The sequence below is a fragment of the Nicotiana sylvestris genome, chromosome 1 (genome assembly GCF_000393655.2).
Source record: "Nicotiana sylvestris chromosome 1, ASM39365v2, whole genome shotgun sequence".
Lineage (NCBI taxonomy): Eukaryota > Viridiplantae > Streptophyta > Magnoliopsida > Solanales > Solanaceae > Nicotiana > Nicotiana sylvestris.
In genome coordinates, this window is record NC_091057.1 from 55,502,484 (window position 1) to 55,515,504 (window position 13,021).

General features: G+C 34.8%; 1 protein-coding gene across 7 annotated transcripts; it reads right to left on the reverse strand.

The window, feature by feature from the left end:
- Positions 1 to 3,339: 3,339 nt before the first annotated feature.
- Positions 3,340 to 7,174, reverse strand: LOC104237957 (uncharacterized). Of its 7 annotated transcripts, XR_713784.2 has the most exons (5): positions 6,904 to 7,173; positions 6,498 to 6,558; positions 5,639 to 5,756; positions 4,138 to 4,763; positions 3,340 to 3,500 (listed from the first exon to the last, which is right to left on the reverse strand). XR_713784.2 is itself a non-coding variant. In XM_009792195.2 (4 exons), the coding sequence occupies exons 1-4, from the start codon at positions 6,964 to 6,966 to the stop codon at positions 3,383 to 3,385; spliced, it is 360 nt and encodes a 119-aa protein (XP_009790497.1). In that variant the 5' UTR covers positions 6,967 to 7,174; the 3' UTR covers positions 3,340 to 3,382. The 7 variants fall into 7 exon arrangements, 3 of the variants coding, with proteins under 3 accessions (XP_009790497.1, XP_009790496.1, XP_009790498.1); XM_009792195.2 differs by lacking the exon at positions 4,138 to 4,763 and having other exon boundaries at positions 6,904 to 7,174; XM_009792194.2 differs by lacking the exon at positions 3,340 to 3,500 and having other exon boundaries at positions 3,868 to 4,763.
- Between the last annotated feature and the right edge of the window lie 5,847 nt (positions 7,175 to 13,021).

The following is a 13,021-nucleotide window of genomic DNA, read 5'->3' on the forward strand; positions in this document are numbered from 1 at the left end:
CAAAGGGAAACAAGATAACAAAGAACAAAATAACAAACAATAACAATATAGCCTGTGTATTTCTATAAATAGGATCTGAGGAACGAAAAGTGTGCATAGACCTTATCCCTAGTTATCTTGTGTGAGATAGAAAAATTATTTCCGATAAACAAGAAAATAAAATCCTAATGTTTTGCTCAACACGGAAAAAAAAACTAAAAACAAGCACATATCATCCAAAACAGATAAGCATGGTGCGTTTAAGTTGTAGTCTTGTAGGTTAGTCTCTTTTGTAGGGGTCAGTTCAGCTCTTAAGACAATTAATACTTAATCATTAATCGCGTGTTAAGAAAATTAATGGACTGGCCCGACATTCTTTTGTTTCCTTCTGCTCGTCTTGCTCCATTATTTCTAAAGTATTGGCTTGAAATAAACAAGTAAAACCAAAGGGAAAGTGCACCGTAAGCCAGTAATAAGATATGTATTTACTTTAAGTCATTGTTTAAAATACTTTTAATTTTTAGCCACTGTTTTAATAAATATTTACCCGCCCGAACGAAAATACCCTTCCGCTCATAAAGTTCAGGACCAAGTGTCCTTAACTTATGAGATTGTTACTGTAAGTTCAGGACTAGTTGTCCTTAATTTATGAGCTTGTAAGTCTAAGTATAGGACTACCTGCCCTTAACTTTTGAACTTGTAACTCTAAGTTCAGGGCTACATGTCCTTAACTTTTGAACTTGGAACTCGAAGTTCAGGACTAACTGTCCTCAATTCTGTGCTTGTAACTCTAAATTAAGGACCAAGTGTCCTTAATTTTTGAACGTCCAACTCGAAGTTCAGGACTAAGTGTCCTTAACTTATAAGCTTGTTACCGTAAGTTCAGGACTAGCTGTCCTTAATTTATGAACTTGTAAGTCTAAGTTAAGGACTATATGTCCTTAGTTTTTGAGCTTATAACTCTAAGTTTAGGACTACCTGTCCTTAACTTTTGTACTTGTAACTCTAAGTTCAAGACTACATCTCCTTATTTTTTTAACTTGGAACTCTAAATTCAGGATTACTTATCCTTAATTCCTGTGCTTGTAACTCTAAGTTAAGGACAACATGTCCTTAATTTTCACGTCTTTTTCTTTCGCTTTCCCTCTCTTTTTCTTTGTCAATATCTTATGTTCTTGCTTTATATCTTATTGAATTTTTGTTTAGAATTAATTGTAAGGGTAAAATCGTACAAATTCTCAAGCCAAAACCTAAATGATTTGGGTTTGGAGTTTACACCAGTGAAACAGTGCTTATATGAAACGGTGAAGAGTCTACAAGAGAAAGGTCACCTTCCAATTCCTACTCAAAAGGATGAGATTATTCGAATTCAGTCTTGGCAATTCAGATTATCTGCATTAAACCAGTTTGTACCAGTTGATATATTTGGAGTATGTGATCGAGCAGGGTTTTGAAATTTTGATAGAGGGTTTGGGAAGGAAAAGAATAGAAGAAAGGGTAACACCGTCTTTTCATATTAATTTTAATAGACTAGTGGCTAATTTTACTCAGTATTAAAAATACTAGATAAAAAATAAATATCACTTTAAAAAGTGACTACCCCACACAATTTTTACCAAAACTAACTAGTAGGGTCCAAGTGTTTTGTGGCAAATATTATTAGGGAGAAATTCAAAAATAGCCAGATTTACAACTGGTCGTTCAAAAATAGCTCAGTTTCAAAAGTAATCGAAATTTAACCATTTTTCATGTAAAGATAAATCTGAGCAAAAATACTGTTCAAAATACGAAAAATACGCCAGTATATTATGCTGGAGTTCTAGCATAAGTATACTTGAACTCCAGCATATTATACTGGAGTTCCAGGATAAGTATGCTGGAACTCTAGCATAATATGATGGAATTCCAGCATAAGTACACTAGAACTCCAGCATAATATACTGGAGTTCCAGCAAGTATATCGGTCCAGCATAATATACTAGAGTTTGGAGCACCGGTGCTCAAGTCTCCAGTATATTATACTGGAGCCAGCAAAGTATACCGGTCCAGCATAATATGTTGGAGTTCATACACAGGTGCACCGAACTCCAGTATATTATGCTGGACCGGTCTCTGTTGCAGCAAAATAGTGGCTATTTTTTATTGACTTGGTAAACGTTGGCTATTTTTGAATGACCAGTCCGAAAACTGCCTATACTGTGCTATTTTTACATATTATTATCATCGCCCGGCCACTTAAGTTACGTTATTGAAGTAGTTTTGACACTAAGATTAATTTAGATTAGTCTCGTATTAAAAAATAAAAAGTTTTTTTTATCAGGTTTTATTTAAAGTTTAAATCCAAAATTTCTGAAGCAATCTTATTCATCCCACCATCAAATTGGAATGAAAGTCTAATATGCAATATTCACGTGAGACAGATTACACGCGTCATTTTGTAAAAATTGCACGAGGCATCCTATCTGGTCGCCCCATTTAAATTGCACGAACCCCATTTTTCAATGGTGCTCAGCACACATTGAAACAATTTATGTTTGCTTTAAATGGACATCTATATTCTGTAATATAATACCTTTGAAATTGTTGTTCTACTAATAATAAGAATTTATGCTGAATACGCCTGTATATTGATAGTTCTTTATCTTTATCAGGTAGGTTTAGAAGGGGACTTGTTTAAAATAAAATTTAAATTCAAGAGTACTAATAATTCAAAAAGCAAGAAATAACTGGAGTTTAAAATTACAAAACGAAAGACAAAAAAACAGAAGCCGAAGAAGAAAGAAAAGAACTGAAACACACAAGCACTAGAAAGAAAAGAGAGCTAAATAACTTCAGCTCTAGAGCTGAAGTTATTTAGTTCTCTTTTCTTTCTAGTTGATCAACCGCGAAAACACCAAAAATAGTAGTGATTACCTCAGACTTCAGCTCTAGAGCTCAAGTTTCTCAGTTACAATACAAAAACTTCAGCTCTAGAGCTGAAGTTCGACAGTTACAAAACAAAACTTCAGCTCTAGAGCTGAACTTCAGGCCCGGCTACTAAAATGCTGAAGTTTTGCGTGATTGCTTTTGCTACTTCAGCCCCGTATGTTGAAGTTATGTGAAAAAGCGGGTACACTTGCAATTATTTTTACAAAGCGGGCACAAGTTAAAATGTGACACAAAAAACGAGTATAGATGCAAATGCTTGACATACTAATGCATTTGGACAAAGTAGACTGTAAGGCTTTGTCGTTTAAGGTTGACTAGGTGGTGGTTGCCCGTGCCAGCACGGGCTCAATATTTGATGAACTGCTTCAGAAAGGCCATACGTAGCCCGACATTAAAAGCCATAAATACAAACAATATAAAGAAGATAAAATAGAAGAGGTGCAAAATCGGAATAAATTTAGTGTACATCAAAAAGCTATACGTACAAACAATTCATAGAAGCTGCACTAAAAAAGATTTTACAGTCGATAAGTTGCAAAAACGCAAACTCCATAATTGGCGTGAGTTGTTGGCCTCGCCTCGCATACATTTTCCTGCAAAACATTCAAAACAACACATAAATTGTGCATTTCTAAATAATTAATTTTCATTAAGAGTTACTACTATATTTACTTGATGTATTTTGCCGTTCTTTTTTTTTTGGTTTCCCACCCGGTTTCCGGTAGTTTGCCGTTCTATTATGTGGTCTATCTTCATTTAATGTATAAAAGTTCAAAAGCTAATATATATCATTTCAGTTTTTTTGTCATGTCTCATCGCAAATATAAGTACCATTTGCAATTAACATACATGTCCCTTACATGCTAAGTAAATATCTCAAATTCAACAGAGGGTCTCCTACTTGGCGATGGCGAATTGGCCATCGCCGGTGTTTGTGAAAGTAAACCTAAAAAGAATTACTTCGTAGAAATGAGAATTACTAATTACTATAAGGTTCAACGAACAAGAAAAATAGGGCTATAAGAAAATACTTCACATGAAAGAAAATCTCTGAACACTGTAAGACCCAACTGAGAAGAAAATCAACGCTAGAAAATACAGCTAGAAGACAGGATACAAGGAACTGAAAAAATCCTACAGGAAAGGAAGTGTGAAGAGTGCAGAATTTTTAAGGTAGAGGATAAGATAAGTGATGAGATGCAATTTATTCTCTCAGTATAATTCTCATACTTCTTAAAGATAAAGCCTAGAAATAACTCAGCAATCGAGGTGGATTAGACAAGTGATGAGCTGCAGTTGATTCTCCCAGTATAATTCTCATACTTCTTAAAGATAAACCCTGCAAAAAACTCAACAATCGAGGTGGACGAAGTTGAGCATATATGATATATGCCTTTTAGATCCATAAAAACAAATAATAGCGTAAAAAAGTCAGATTGTCATATAAGCGAAGAAAGTTCGCAAGCAATCCATTTATTTTGTGATGTGCTATGGTTGGAACTTATATCATTCAATCTTAATCTGATCAAATTACAAAAGTCCAAGAATACATAGCAAGAAAAGTTGATGAAACTTAAAAGTGCTAGAGTTCAAGCAAATCACATAATGGAAATAAATGATAATTAATCTTCACCAAGTCATATCGACTGCATTAATCAACCAACAAAGTCTTACTGTATCAGAATATTATAAGTTATCAACTGCAATCCAGATAAAGACTGCACAACTTTTTTTTCTAAATGAACCAATTAGTTCTTTGCAGAGAAAATAATCCTACTGGCAGGAACTTTACTGGTCTTTCAATTGTTGCTCTCGAAGTATTTTCTCCGGTACTACTTCCACAAGCATCACAAGGTCTACATTAAATAGTGCATCCAAACAGTCAATAATAACAATTAGTGACACAAAAAGTGCAAAATAGGCATAGATGACTTCAAAATTAGTAAGTTAAGTTTTTCCACCAAGTTTCTACTATTTGTATCTGAGTAGCTTCAAGGAAAAGATGTGCTTTAATAAAATAGCTGTTGAACGCCAAGTATATATCATTTTGTCTACAAATACTAATGAACAACTTTTATTCCAAAGCAAATTTAAAAGGTAGAATTACCATAAAACTTTACTGTTATATCCATCTCGTGAGTATTTATAAACTTCATTCTATTCTCTTGATTCGTATATCATAATAAATAACTTTTTTTGGAATTTGAACTCTAAGGTTGCGAGGGAATATCTCCTCTAACTTCAAAAAAGCTAAACTCCACAAGAGCTGGGAGAAGTTTAGCAGACAATAATTGATCTGATCCATTGTTAACAAAAGATAACAAAGAAGTTCAGAATCTTAGAGTGGAGAAGCAGAAAATTACATGGTAAACATAGGCTCGCAAGGAGTGCATCCAGCCTAAGACACTGTATCCATCATTTGTGTTTTCTTTGCAGGTTCATTACTTTATTTTTGCTGAATCAAGCACCTTAATAATGGTTCCGATATTAATATTCTCCTATTCCGCTATACTCTTTTGTTCATATATCTACAAATTTAATGAGAACTTCTATGGTGTCATGCCGAGAATACTTTGATATTCTAATTTAAGTGGTTTGACCAGGTAGATATTTGATTTCTCATTGGCTCTCCATTGCTCTTTCTTTTGATAAATTCTTGGTAAGGCACTATTGCAATGGACGTTATTCTCTCTGGTTGGTTTTTGCTCGAACAATCATGTTTTAATGTTACCTTGATTTGTTTAAAGTTGGTAGAAAATCCTGTAATTGATTACTCTTTGCATCTTCTAGTAGCTCAATGAGACTTTTGTTTCCACCTACTCGAGCTTCATTAAGTGGATATTTTCCACCTACAAAGATAAGATGATCAGGTACGTACTTTGAGTTGTCAAGAAATAATTGTTTAATAATTATCAACCTCTCTTTACCGGCATTAGGAAAACAATCACATATGACCATGCAAGTCCTGATAAAACGGCGATAAGTAGAAGAATACTTTACTACATAGGCTTCTCAAATCTGCAACATAAAAATATTTTACATATAGAGCTGAAGCTGCAAACTTCAGTAAAGGATCATACAACTCTTATCATGCTTGTAGTTCAAGGTGAACTCTTGGATAAACACTCCACAAAATTTAATTTGTTACTCTTTTTAATTTCCTTGTCATTTATGTCTCCGCTGACTTCATATCTATGTTGATGTGTTACCGAACTAATAATAACTTTAGATATTCTTTTTCACAATGATATAGGAACAATCTTGTATTTTTTTCAGTTTAAGTTATTTAAAACTCTCTAAGCTTGTTTATTAAATAAGAGAGCGAGGTTGTTATCAACTTGACGCTTTTCCCTGTAAAACACAGGGAAGTTTCTTTACCTTTTCAATTAAGGTGAATCAATTTCTAAATGCCGATTTTTAACAGCAAACTACAAGAAAGAAAGACTAACACATTTTAAATAAACAGCAACGTCATATCAGGCTCTTGCTACACACTTTTTTTCACAGATGAAAAGTTTTTAGCCATCATATTGGAAGAATATATTTTTTAAAAGGTAATATGCATTCCTTAGTGGAAAAGTCTTACTCACCGAAGTCGAAAAATGCTGAGTAGACACAAGAACACACAATTATCACAATGTAGAGTGTAACCTGATACAAAGAAGATGAAACAAAACATAACAGTAGAACCATCAGTAACATACAGGCGCAACAAAGATGTTGGAGAAAGGCTGTAAATTAAGAAGAAAAGCAAGTAATTCATTGAATTCTGGTTTGGAGAAAATGACTGAATTTATTTCAGCTCATTCTCATACCAGAAAAGCATTAACGATTAGTTGGTAAACATATCCCCAATCCAAATTTTGTCGGTCAAATGAAATCCAAGGGTTAGACCTTTCAACCAAGACAATCCACTAAAAAATTCAACATGCGGCTCAAAGGACTAAACGATCGAAAGAAATTAAATATACAATTATGAAAAATAAAAAAGAGTACCTTAATCGTTCCAAGAAAATCGTAACCAATCACTCTACATATAACAATCTGTAGTCGTCTCATCCACCTTCAAAGCCTAACATAAAAGCTAATTGAGGGACTGTACCATCAAATAGGGTACACGAATTAGGGGAAAATAGCAGTAATTTTGATATAGCTGGTAAAAAATCCACAAGCAAGAGTTGCAAAGTTCAAAGAGATGAAGATCAAAGAGTAACTGGAAGAAGTCATGAACCAAACAAAGTAATAGTGACCAAATGATACGTGGCAGTGCACTTTCAAATTAAAAGACACATCTCATTGAGGATATGAAAAGACAGGAGTATCCTTAAACAAAATTTAAATGACTTAAAACTGACACGTCGAAACCTTTGCTCTTCTATATAATAGAAAAGTAAATCTACAAAACTTTTGACTGATTATAGTTTTTTGTGCAAGAGTGTCGGTGGTTCGGTTTTACTTATATCATATCAAATTTTTGGTTATTCTATTATGTATAATTAAAATTAAATTTTTTAAAACCGTCCCAATTATGTCGATTTCTCTTCGATATGAGTACGGTTCGGTTAATTTTCGGCATTTTTTTAAATATCATATAAAGTCACTAGTAAAAATAGAATGCAATGACGTACATACTTTTATAAGACTTAGCAAAATTCTCTAGGCAGTATCTTTCTGATCTCCTTTCCTTCTATTCGTCAAATTTTAGGCTTTGACTTAGTGAAAAATGGGATTGATGGTGTTGGCTAAACAAGGGAGAGAGACGAGAGCCTTAGGGTACGCTCACTTCTGCATTTTTTGTTTAGATTCTCGATTTTACTATTTAAATGGTATAAATTATGAAAACATGAAAGATGACCACAATATATATCTATCAACTACTCTACCGCTGCGTAAAAGAAACTATACAAAGACCAAAAAAAAAAAGATAAATCACACAAATAGAAAGACATTAATGAAGTTGGACTTAAGAATAAAGTTTATAGAAGATTAAATATTCAAAAAGATAAATCTAAATTATACGAAAGGAAACATATTCAATACATTGTAGTTTGCTACTCATAATCGTTAGAATACTTTGTGTCTTGCTAGTGAATATGCTAGAAATAATTTTGTTTCAGTAGGAGTAGCATAATAGGTTTGAGAATTAGGATTTTGATCTTAATTACTTATTGGCTTGTAACCATTTTCACAATTCCAAGACCCAATGAAAAACTTAGTACTTTATTATTTTTAACTTAATGTTTAAATATATTTTTCATATGTAAATTTCTTCTATAGGGTTCGTTATTTTTTCGATTTTATTTTCATAAAATAAAAAATCTACCCTAATTATCGATACAGTTGTAGATTTATATAAAAACCTACAATTTTATTAAAAAGAAGACGATGTTAATAGAATGTCCTAAATATAGTATTACCAGTGTTTTAAAAGCTTTTTCTTAGGAGTCGTCTCGAGGCTTGAGGCGAGCGGGACACTATCAAAACGTCTTGAGACTCATATATAAGGTCAAGCAGAGGTGGATCCAGAATTTTAAGTTTATGAGTTCCTACAAAAATCTTAAGTTAATATGGAATAATAACTGGATTAACGGACTGAGTTCCAAGCTAAATATTCTTATATATTTAATGAAATTTCAATACAAATATCGGATCTGAACAAAAGTTATTGGGTTCACGGGAACCCATATCTAACACACTAGATCCGCCCCTGAGGTCAAGTACTGTTTATGCCTCAATCGTCCGGCAGTGCTCCTGTAATACACCTAATACTCATCGCTCAGGGCTCTTCTAATAGTTTCTAGCACAAATCATGCATCAAATTTTCTAATTAGCACTGTTTCCACTCAAAATTCTTTAACAAATGAGTGATTAAATTTTTATTACAACAAAAACAACAACCCAGTGTGGTCCCACAAGTGGGGTCTGGGGACGGTAGGATATACGCAGCCTTACCCCTACCCTGGAAGGGCAGAGAGACTGTTTCCGATAGACCCTCGGCTAAAGAAGGTGAGAGAAGCCCTGGTAGCAAGTAATAGCAAGACAATAATTAGAAAACTAAATCGAAGATAGCAACAGATAATATGAAAGGGGTACTGATAACAAGTAGTAGCAAGATAACATATTTAGAAAACTAATTCTGAGGCAACATACGAGAATATGAACGAACTATTGTTAGCAAACTACGGAAATACCAATGGCAAGTAACAACGAAATGAGACATGCCAGTATAGCAAACTAAGAAAAAAAGGGTACCATACTAGCGCTAATATTATCGAGCTAGAGAAGACAAAGGGAGATGCACGACTACCTACTAATCTTCTACCCTAATCTTTAACCTCCACACCCTTCTATCTAGAGTCATGTCCTCGGTTAGCTCAAGTTGCGCCATGTCCCACCTGATTACCTCTCCCCAAGACTTCTTTGGCCTACCTCTACCCCTCCTCTCACCTCCTAAGGCCAACCTCTCCTCTCAGATCTTCTGACAGAGGCATCTGCACTTCTCCTCTTAACATGCCCGAACCATCTCAACCTTGCCTCACACATCTTCGCCTCCATAGGGGCCACTCCCACCTTATCTCAAATAACTTCATTCCTAATTCTATCCAACCTAGTATGCCTACATATCCATCTCAACATCCTCATTTCCGCTACCTTCATCTGCTGGACATGAGAGTTTTCGACTGGCCAATACTCTGCCCCATACAACATAGTCTGTCTAACTACTACTTTGTAGAACTTACCCTTAAGTCTCAACGGCACATTCTTATCACACAAGACACCGGAAGCGAGCCTCCACTTCATCCACCCTGCTCCGATATGGTGTGTGACATCCTCATCTATCTCCCTATCCTTCTAAATTATAGATCCCAGATACTTGAAACTCTCTCTCCTGAAATTGACTTGCGTATCGAGTTTCACATCTCCGTCCGCCTCATGGGTAACACCACTGAACTTGCACTCCAAGTATTCTGTCTTGGTCATGCTCAACTTAAAACCCTTAGACTCCAGGGTATGTCTTCAGACCTCTAGCCTCTCATTAACACCACCTCGCATCTAATCAATCAAGACTATGTCATCCGAAAAATAACAAGCACTAAGGCACCTCCCCTTGAATGTGACGTGTCAAAGAATCCATCGCCAGGGGAAACAAAAACGGGCTAACTGCTAATCCCTGGTGCAACCCTATCTCAATCGAAAAGTAATCTGAGTCTCCTCCTACTACTCTAAATCGTGTCTTAGCTCAATCATACATGTCCTGAATCACTCTAATATACGCTACAGGCACTCCTCTAGCCTCCAAACATCTCCATAGAACCTCTCTGGGGACTTTGTCATAGGCCTTCTCCAGGTCAATGAACACCATGTGCAAATACTTCTTCACCTCTCTAAACTGCTCCACCAATCTCCTCACAATATGAATGGCCTCAGTGGTCGACCGTCTTGGCATGAAACCAAACTGGTTCTCTGAAATGGACACACACCTCCTCAATCTCCCTTCAATCACCCTCTCCCACACTTTCATCATATGGCTTAACAACTTGATACCCCTATAGTTGTTGCAGTTTTGGACATCCCCCTTGTTCTTGTACAACGAGATCATCGTACTCTACCTCCACTCTTTGGGCATCTTCTTCGTCCTAAAAATAACGTTAAACAACCTAGCAAGCCATTTCAAGCCCTCCTTACCCACGCTCTTCCAAAATTCCACCGGGATCTCGTCCGGCCCCGTCGCTCCCCCTACTCATCCTGCGCATAGCCCCTACAACCTCCCCCACTCGTATATGTATACAGTACCCAAAATCTCGTTGTCGCTCCGAGTACTCCAACTCCCTCAGCACAATGCCCCTATCTCCCTCTTCATTGAGGAACCTATGGAAGTAAGACTGCTATCTCTGCCTAATCTGTGCCCCCTCCAATAAAACTCTTCCCTCCTCATCTTTTATGCGTGATTAAATTTTTATTCATCTATAAAAATATGAAGATTAATAGTAACTTAAAATAATAAGTCATAGTATTGCATATTTATTAATTGAGATCATCGGAAAGTGAATATTTTTTGAATAGGTGAAATTTACATCTTCACTTACTATAGGTATTTATATTTTTGTTTAACGTCTCTTAAAATTATATTGTTATTTTGCTATTTGAAAGCAATTTTATATTGATTCATGTAGAATAATATTTTAAATTACAGTATTAATGGAGTTTATTGATTAATAAATTTTAAAGAGGTAAACTCTGTAGTTTGATATATTTTTTAAAATATTATAATTATTTAGTCTTTTGAAAGATCGGACATTATTGGTTTTTTTTTCTTATAGTAACTTTAACACTATTGCATTATTTATATTTATAACAATGCAAAACATTTATTTTGGTGAGTTTTTCTTTAAATTTTATTTATGTACTTTATATATGTTTTGTGATTATTATACTATTTTATTAATTTATAAATTAAAATTTTAAAAATTCATGGGGCCTTAAGGTTCGCCCCACGTTAAATAAAACATCCCACCTCATGAGTATTACAATATTCTTCAATATGCTCCTATACTACAATATATATTCCTGATTATGTCATATTTTAATGGGTTAAAAATTATCTTTTCTAAAAGAGTTAATTGAAATTAAAATATGTTATATCTTTGTCCACATTTTTTTATTATAGTTGGTTTTCCTATTTCACGAAGGAAAGGACAACATATTTTCTATAATTGGGTTTTTCTTTTCCTAGAAGGAAAATATAATTCTTCCATATTTGGCTAGCCCATTTACTTGTAGGAAAATATTTGGACTTTTATAAATTGAGGATCCTTCCTTCCCATTCAGTAGCATCCACAATGTAGCCACATAGGGTTTGAGAGTCGTGTTTAGGAGGAAAACTTTATGGGACAAGTGTTAGTGTCACTTGTGTTTGCCTCTTCGTGAGGTTGTTCTCTCGATATTTTGTATTCTCTTTTATATAGTGGATTACTCATCTTCGTCGTGAACGTAGGTCAGTTGACCGAGCCACGTTAAATGTTTGTGTCTCTTTGGTATATTTCTCGTTTGTTGTCTGATTTATCGTCATTCAATTGTTGCTTTACTAGCTTCTGCATGACACCTGACTTTTTCGGTTCTAACAAGTGGTATCAGAGCGAGGTTTACGATAGGTTCATCTTGACGAGTTCAATTCTAGCCGCAACCTATTTGACCATAATCAAGATATTTGTCTGAGAAATTTGACCAGTGTGCTACGCACATTGAGACAAACTTTGTGGTGGAGATTTGGAGATGCGACCTGTTGAAGACTATGTGAAAAAGGTGGATCAAGTTTATTTTGTCAGAAAATTCAGGGCAAGGGAGAGAATTGTTAGGTGTTTATCCATATTTTCTTACCGTAATTGGTTTTCCTATCTCATGAAGGAAAGTTCCACATATTTACCATGGTTGAGTTTTTCTTTTCAAAGAAGGAAAATATAATTCTTCCATATTTGGCTAGTCCTTTTTCTTGTCGGAAAAAATTTGGACTTCTATAAATTGAGGATCCTTCCTTCTCATTCAGTAGCATCCACAATGTAGCCATATGAGGTTTGAGATTCAAGTTTAGGAGAGAACTTTACAGGGAAAGTGTTACTGTAACTTGTGTTTGCCTCTTCGTGAGGTTGTTTTCTCGATATTTTGTACTCTCTTTTATATAGTAGATTGCTCATTTCTGTCGTGGACGTAGTTCAGTTGGTCGAAACATGTTAAATGTTTGTGTTTCCTTTTGTATATTTATCGTTTGTTATCTGATTTACCATCGTTCAATTGTTGCTTTGCTAGCTTCCGCATGACACCTGACTTTTTCGGTCCTAACAAAATAAATGGTCCTTCTTACGTTGATATGTATGAAAATTTTATGTTTTCTTCACCTTATCCCCCGACTAAATATAATGCTCTGTGAACGATACAATATTAAATTCTCACTATAAATATGTCACGACCCGAACTTCCCACCCTCGGGAGTTGTGTTGGTGCCTACTCATGAAAGCTAGGCAAGCCGAGTATTATAAATTCATTACCCTTTTTCCTTAACCTTTTAACATTTACGAGTTTACATGTGATCAACAGTGGAATAATCATAATAACAGAA

Coding starts and splice junctions, on each gene's coding strand:
- LOC104237957 (XM_009792194.2), bottom strand. CDS start 6,966: ATGAGACGACTACAGATTGTTATATGTAGAGTGATTGGTTACGATTTT. Junction 5,757..6,497: donor CTCAGCATTTTTCGACTTCG/GTGAGTAAGACT, acceptor TTATCTTTGTAG/GTGGAAAATATCCACTTAAT. Junction 4,764..5,638: donor CCAACTTTAAACAAATCAAG/GTAACATTAAAA, acceptor TATTTAATGTAG/ACCTTGTGATGCTTGTGGAA.